Raw genomic sequence first — 8,264 nt, forward strand, 5'->3', positions numbered from 1 at the left:
CTCACTTATACTATGAGTTATCCGTAGAAAGAATTTTTTCTCCTTTTTAAAGAGAAAATATTTTCCCATGAAAACTCCATGCAACAAAGTCAATGAATAAAAAATGAGCAGAAAGGCTCTGACTTTAAGAGTAGAAATTATTATTTCAGAATTTAAATACCGTTAGCATAAATATCATAAAAGCTTTTACAAGACAATTTCTACAGGGATGATATTTTGATTACCAAAAGTTTTCACTACTACCTTATTACCTATCTAATCATCATTGGATTAGCATTTTTTCTCTCTTCAATTTTTTTTTAACATTCTCTCTCTTTGATCCAATAGTAATTTGATAGATAGTAAGTGATAGTAGACATTTTTAGTTGTCAAAATATCTCCCCTCCAATTTTTAAGATACCATATCTTGCTATATATACTAGACGATAACGAATCAATAAGAGTCCCCAAGTCCCAACCGAACCAAGTAATTAACCAAAGTTTCTTAGAGAAGAGAGGAAAGGACCAACTCTATAAGTGAAGTAACCTCTGTCCTTATCTCCACCCAAAAACGTACGTAACAATAACAGCACGCGCCTAAATTCTTCAAATCACCACCAATTCATTCTCTAACACCAACCATCACTATGGACCCAGAGGCAGATAAGCCAACCACACCCATCGACGAAGATGAACTCTCTCCCATTGAGGAGGTACGGTTAACCGTTACCAACACCGACGACCCGACCCAACCCGTATGGACCTTCCGTATGTGGTTCCTGGGTCTTCTCTCCTGCTCCATCTTGTCCTTCCTCAACCAGTTCTTCGCATACCGGACGGAGCCACTCGTCATAACCCAAATCACCGTTCAAGTCGCCACCCTCCCCATCGGCCACTTCATGGCGGCAGTTCTTCCCACCACCAAGTTCAGAATCCCCGGGTTCGGGTCCAAGCTGTTCTCGTTCAACCCGGGTCCATTTAACATGAAGGAACACGTCCTCATTACCATATTCGCCAATGCCGGAAGCGCATTCGGATCCGGGTCACCCTATGGGGTGGGTATCGTCAACATAATCAAAGCCTTTTACGGACGCAGCATCTCTTTTCTTGCTTCTTGGCTTCTCATCATTACTACTCAGGTGACCTTTCCCCACTCACCAATCGTTACCATTATTTTTAATTAACTTTTTCTTTAATTATATAAATTATCTATGGATTCCCTCCCCGCTTTCCCTTTCCTCACCATAACTGGGTCGTTTTCATGACATTGTCATGATTGTAATCCACCCACGCATACGAGAGAATACAAGAGGGATCTTTTAAATTAGGAGTAACAATTAGAAATGTTACTCTTTATTTTAATCATTAATTTTTGTCTATTTAATATTTATAATTTTATTAAATTATATCAATTAATTAATTATTACTTTTAAATAAATAACTATTAGACGAAGGAAAGTTAACGACCGAGATAAAGAGTACAAATTCTAAGTCTTATGTTAGATTAAAAGATTTTATATATATATATATAAATATTTCTCTAAAAAATATTTTTCCAAACACTCAAGACAAGCTTATTTCCAGCTACTCCCTCTTAGTTATATACTCTAAAAAATATATAATTATAATTTTAAATTTATTTTTTCCTCTTCATGTGAGTTGATAAGTTTACGAAGAGAAAGAAAGAAAATAACTTTAATATTATAATTTTGTATTTTCCGAAATATATAATTATAAGAGGTGACCGAAGATAAGTTTATCTTAAGTGACTTGAGAAATATTAAACCCTATATATATATATATATATATATATATATTCTATTTTTGACTTGATATACTCTCTTTTTTGTTGTTTTATTTTTTAATTTATTAAAATCTTGGTTTTAATCAATGGCAGAGTTTATATTCTTTTCAACAAGTTCAAACTCCACTATTGTATTTATTTATTCATTGTCGTTCAAATACTAATTTTAATAAAATAATAGTCACAGATGAGAATATATTTATGAGGATATAGTTTCTAATTTGGAACTAAGTATAGTTTATGCTAATAATTGAGGTGTTTTATATTATTTTTAGGTTTTATAATATAATTGTAATTGAATAATTGTAAATGGAGATTCATGCACTCCTTCTCTATGGTGTGTCTGCACTCTGCAGGTGCTAGGATACGGATGGGCGGGGTTGCTGAGGAAGTATGTGGTGGAACCGGCTCATATGTGGTGGCCCAGCACCCTCGTCCAGGTCTCACTTTTCCGGTATGCTAATAAAAATGAAAAAACTCTTTAATTATAGGAAAATGTTATATTTATATATTTGTTTTTTACTTATGCATTCTTATAATTAAGTATTAATTGTTAATTTTCGTCAATCTAATGATTATAATTTATTAATAATTAATAATTTATTAATAAATATAATTTAATAAATTATAACCGATCGACAAAAATCAACAATTAAGAATTAATTATAAAAATTTGTAAACGCCTTGATCATATGCCACTCTTTACTTTTTTTTAATAGAATATTCTTGTTCTTTCCACGTTTCCTTGGAAATTGTAAATGTTTAATGATAGTGGATAGATTTAAAGCGTAAAGGGGATCCCCCCTCCTTCCAAAGCCACACTTTGTGCTGTCGTTTTATGAGGGTAATAAGAGTTTATTAAAACCTCCCCAATCTAAGGGTATCCCAAACATTAAGGATGGTTAATTGTATTTGTCTTCAATTTAGATCAAGTACAGTCACAAAAACAGCGATTTTAATAGAGTAGGACCACATTTTAAAAAAAAAATTATTATTCAATGAGTTGTAAGTTTAACCCATGTTACTCTATTTAATATAATGTGTAGTACGTTACGACTTATGACGTTAGCTGAAAGGCCAAGTGATAGATATTCATCAATAGAGATCAAGAAAATTCCTCTATTGAAATAGTGGAATCTTCGTTATCTATCCTCATATGTAGGCATATATTACATGGAGATAATGCTGTTACATTTGTGGAAAAAAAAAAGAAACTTAGCTGGCCCAGCTTGGCCATATGTGATTTTTGTCTGACTAAATTAAAACACAGTTGACTTCAGTAACGAGAAAACGTTAATGTCAAGCATATAAGCTTGCTTTCACACACCACAAAGCTGTGGTCAATGAATTAACGTCGCTATTACGGTTGAACTGCGAAGTGGAAGCGACTTGCGAACAAGGAAGGAGAAAGGGAGAGAATGGCTATGGCCCACACTAATTAAGAATGTGATGTGACCTGTGCAGCTAGTTTCGTGATCAAGTTCAACTTATTTTTCACTTAAAAACAGAAATTAATTTTTCTTATTGCATAATTGACCTTTTTCTTATTTAAAAGATAAAATAATTCTATTATTTACAATAAGAAGTTACTAATGCATAGTGTTGAATATATTATTACATAGCAATCGCATTTGCATCCCAAAACTCATTGTTAATTCATCTTTTCGTGACTTGGAAGAAATGAAAACGTTTGTTAGTACTTTCATCAGTTATTGTTGTTGATATATATAGTCCTACATTGGTTGTACGAGCAACTAATGTGGAGGAGTTTATAAGGCTTTGGGCACTTCCACCCCTTAAGCTAGCTTTTGGGATGGTGTATCCCAAGGTTCTTTACATGGTATCAGAGCCTCATCGTCTCCCACTTTAAAGTGGAATTAAAACAAAAAGCACAAAAGGTAAACTAAAAATTGGGCCTGTGCATAATCCATCCATGCTTCAAGCCCAAAGGGCTCTTGTGTGAGAGGGCGTGTTGAGATATATAGTCCCACATTGCTTGTATGAGCAACTAATGTGCCTTTTATAAGGCTTTGGTCACTTCCACCCCTTGAGCTAGCTTTTGGGGTGGGACGTATCACAGTTGTTTGAATATGCAACTCATGCCAGATGTAGCAATAAAAAGTTTCACATGCAACCTATATATATTGATGTATTTTTTATGAATATATTTACATGCAAAAATTGTTGGTATGCAGAGCTTTGCATGAGAAAGATGAACATCGACTTTCACGGGCAAAGTTTTTCTTTATTGCACTAGTTTGCAGTTTTTCATGGTATGTGATCCCTGGATACTTCTTCTCAACGCTCACAAACATATCATGGGTTTGTTGGATATTCTCCAAGTCAGTCACCGCTCAGCAACTAGGCTCAGGCATGAAAGGGTTGGGACTTGGAGCACTGACACTTGATTGGTCTGCTGTGGCATCATTCTTGTTCAGCCCTCTTATCTCACCGTTTTTTGCCATTGTCAATGTTTTTGTGGGCTATGCATCAATAGTCTACGTTGTGATTCCTATAGCATACTGGGGCCTAAATGCGTTCAATGCAAACAAGTTTCCCATTTTCTCCTCACACTTGTTCACAGCCCAAGGCACAACATACAACATATCTGCTATTGTCAATGACAAGTTTGAGCTTGATTTTGCACAGTATGAAGAGCAAGGTAGAATTCATCTGAGTGTGTTTTTTGCTCTCACTTATGGCTTTGGATTTGCCACCATAGCATCCACCCTTACACATGTTGCTTGCTTCTATGGAAGGTAATGCTACTCAAATCATTAAGCCATCATGTTTAATTTATTTCTTGCTGAATGAGTTTTGATAGGATGACAGAAAATATAAGAATCGTAAATCAGGGATGTTATGTTATTTGAGTTGGAAAATTTTGGAACAAACTTATGCAGCAGTATGTTATAAATTCTATACTGCTGCGGTTGTCAAAAAATTAAGGTAATTTATATGATTTAAAGGCACTTTGCTGTTGCATATTGTACAAACTAACGAGTGTCCCGCATTCAAAGAACAAGAATTCTAGACAATTTGCTCATATAAGCTATAGAAATTTTATGCTTTACAGAATAACTTGAAAATCTTGTGTTAAAAGATAGATTGGATTAAACAATTATGATGAATTTTACACAATTTTCTTAAGAGGTCATGTGCAATATCTTAATATGTGTGGACCCTGACATAGCTGATCATGCAAATGAAACACTGCAACAGCAAAAAGGACTAACTTTCCTCGCTTTGCAGCTTAAACTTTTATTCAGCTTTCAGCTATATCATTCAAAAAATTGTTATATTTTAAAGTATAACTAAATATGCAGGGAGATTATCGAGCGCTATCGTGCTTCTTCCAAGGGCAAAGAAGATATCCACACAAAATTGATGAAAAGATACAAAGACATACCTTCTTGGTGGTTTCATGTATTGCTGATTGTGACTCTTGTGGTTTCTCTCCTACTATGCATCTTTCTAAATGACCAGGTTCAGATGCCGTGGTGGGGACTTCTCTTTGCTGGAGTCCTAGCATTTGCATTTACCCTCCCCATTAGCATCATAACTGCCACCACAAACCAGGTTAAAATCTTGCAACTTTTGCTCCCCATTAGGGGAAGGAACATTCACACACACTGCCTTTTACTAAACTTCAACTTTTATTTAAAAAATTAAAAGTGGGAAGGGTCCAATTCCAAAAGCTTAAGCCGAAGGCATATGATTAATCTAACATTTATCCACAAAAGGATACGAATATAGTACATTTTAATCGGATGAACTATTTTTCCTCTTTGAATTACTTGGCATGGGCTAGTTAGAAACTTTATCTTTTCACGTCTTATGACAAACTCGATACTGATGTTTTCTTAAGGAATACTCAGCTTAAAATGCTTTCTCAATGTTTACTTCTGAATCTAAGAACAGTTTAAGAAAAGAGGGAGCTATTACATTTGTATCTTGTATTTTTGTAATTTTAACTGGCTTGTGGTTTTAAACAACAAGTACTCTCTTAACCAGAGCACAAAATCTCAAGTTTTAAATACTTCTCTCTTATGCTCTGTGTACAGACACCAGGGTTGAATATCATCACCGAGTATGTCTTTGGTCTCATTTACCCTGGAAGACCAATAGCAAATGTATGCTTCAAAACCTATGGTTACATTAGCATGGCGCAGGCTGTCTCCTTCCTCAGTGATTTCAAGCTTGGGCACTACATGAAAATCCCTCCAAGATCAATGTTCTTAGTTCAGGTATATTCTTAAAGCACAATTCCACTCCCCTTCCCTCAAATTTTGTAGAGTTCATATACCAGCTTATACTTAGTTACTTACTATGATCAGAGAAAGAAGAACAAAAAGGAAAAATGATACCCGAGGCACAATTATAAACACTTGCTCATAGAATGCCCTTTACATAGCCAGTAAAATAGGAAATCATCAGTTGTCATACAACTTAATTATTGTGTCTGAGGTTGTTTACCTTGATCTCCAAACCTTGCATCAATATCGCAAAAGCTGAGATTAGGTATTTTAATATAGAGAAACGCCAAGCCACATCTGCTGTATGTTAGTATTACAACCAACTTGTTTAATTTTCTTTATTTTCCTCACAACTTTTTCTTTGCTTGATTCTTTGGGAAGGAAATTTAATTGAACATTTCTAGATTGAAAGTAACTATAATCACACACTGACAAATAGTTAACAAGTTTGTAACAAAGCAGAAGCTAGTTCCGGCAGTAAATGTTAGGGATCCAATCATGCAAGTAGATTTTCAACAAACTATTTGATATGTTAAGACATTTAAACTGTAAATGAAAATTTCATAATTAATAGCATACAGAATCAAGTATATCAGATATGCTCAAACATATCCTCTCTTTTTTTCCATAGCTTTATGATAGTATAATGATATTTCTAATGCCTAATCCTTGTATCACACACACAAACAGCTTACCTTATATTCTGATATTACATTTCTTCTATAGTTTCTGAAGCATGCCATTTGTTCATACATGTACAGTTCATAGGTACAATACTTGCTGGAACCATCAACATTGGGGTAGCATGGTGGTTGCTGAACTCTGTCAAAAATATATGTCATGATGACCTCCTTCCCCAAGGCAGTCCCTGGACATGCCCGGGTGACCGTGTTTTCTTTGATGCATCAGTTATTTGGGGACTTGTAGGACCAAGACGTATCTTTGGTTCTCAAGGAAACTACAGTGCAATGAATTGGTTTTTCCTTGGAGGTGCAATAGGCCCTGTAATTGTTTGGCTATTGCATAAAACATTTCCCAAACAGTCATGGATTCCCCTGATTAACCTTCCAGTTCTCCTGGGAGCAACTGGAATGATGCCACCAGCAACACCATTGAACTACAATGCCTGGATTTTCGTTGGAACAGTTTTCAACTTCTTTATCTTCCGTTACAGAAAGAAATGGTGGCAGAGGTACAACTATGTTCTATCAGCAGCACTTGATGCTGGGGTTGCTTTTATGGCTATCCTGCTCTACTTTTCACTGAGTATGGAAAACAAAAGTATTGATTGGTGGGGAAATAATGGTGAACATTGTCCACTGGCTTCTTGCCCAACAGCTAAGGGCATGACTTGTTCAACCCAGTGATTGTATACCTCGTTAATGCTTTCATTACAATACCACGCATTAAAAACACGTATTAGGAAATGCAAAATGTAACATATACAAATTATATTTGCCAGTGAAAAGCTAGTGTTACATGGTTCATTACGCTTCTTATTGATGTGCCTTCTTACTGGGCATAATGATCGGCAGTAATCATCTAATTAGACGAGGGAGAAAAAATGGTAGTGTCCAAGCCAAATTCCAAATAAAATGTGGGCCTCTGGTTTTAGTTTTATCAGACACGGCAAATGCTTTGGATATAATGGAGAAACTGAGGTTTGAACTTATAACTTTATATAAACTAAAATCCTCACTCCTAGGTCAATCTTAATGGCTTAAATGCCTTGAACATATAACATTTGTTGAGGTAGCAGTGTAAAAGTGTCCATAAAATATTAATTTGGAAACAAAGCGGTAAAGAATAACAAAGACGGTAGTCATTGAACATCTTTATTATTGCATCTAACTCTGCTCTAAATATTTACAAAATTCAACCCAGGCAAGAATCAGTTCAGTACTACTTGGCAAACAACCAACATGAAAAGCAGGGTAGAAGGAAAATTAAACAAGATACATAGTAGTTAACTAGTGACCCTAAGTAGTGTGTGTGTATATATATATATGGGACATGATCCGTTTACAATTTTTTTTTGCAATTACACTAATGTAGGGACCGGTCGTACACTGTGTGATTAATGTAGGACCGGTCCTACATAGTGTAGTTTGTAAACAAAAAAGTTTGTAAATATAACCTGCTCATATATATATATATGAGTAAACATTTCTACCGTCACTTTATATAAGTTTATTTACAGCTACCTTTTTAACTAAGTCTGACCG

The 8,264-nt window shown here is 35.0% G+C and overlaps 1 protein-coding gene across 1 annotated transcript; it reads left to right on the top strand.

Moving 5' to 3' along the window:
* Positions 1 to 514: 514 nt before the first annotated feature.
* Positions 515 to 7,493, top strand: LOC133313479 (oligopeptide transporter 4-like). Its single transcript, XM_061514866.1, has 6 exons — positions 515 to 1,118; positions 2,140 to 2,237; positions 3,979 to 4,542; positions 5,110 to 5,362; positions 5,848 to 6,030; positions 6,801 to 7,493. The coding sequence occupies exons 1-6, from the start codon at positions 627 to 629 to the stop codon at positions 7,404 to 7,406; spliced, it is 2,196 nt and encodes a 731-aa protein (XP_061370850.1). The 5' UTR covers positions 515 to 626; the 3' UTR covers positions 7,407 to 7,493.
* Positions 7,494 to 8,264: the final 771 nt, after the last annotated feature.

This window comes from Gastrolobium bilobum, unplaced genomic scaffold, assembly GCF_033153095.1.
Source record: "Gastrolobium bilobum isolate Gb01-03AN ecotype WA unplaced genomic scaffold, APGP_CSIRO_Gbil_v1 utg3603, whole genome shotgun sequence".
Classification (NCBI taxonomy): Eukaryota; Viridiplantae; Streptophyta; class Magnoliopsida; order Fabales; family Fabaceae; genus Gastrolobium; species Gastrolobium bilobum.

Excerpts from the sequence above, each read along its gene's own strand:
- LOC133313479 (XM_061514866.1), top strand. The coding sequence starts at position 627 with ATGGACCCAGAGGCAGATAAGCCAACCACACCCATCGACGAAGATGAA. Across the intron at positions 1,119-2,139 it reads TTCTCATCATTACTACTCAG|GTGCTAGGATACGGATGGGC; the intron begins GTGACCTTTCCC and ends TGCACTCTGCAG. Across the intron at positions 4,543-5,109 it reads GTTGCTTGCTTCTATGGAAG|GGAGATTATCGAGCGCTATC; the intron begins GTAATGCTACTC and ends CTAAATATGCAG.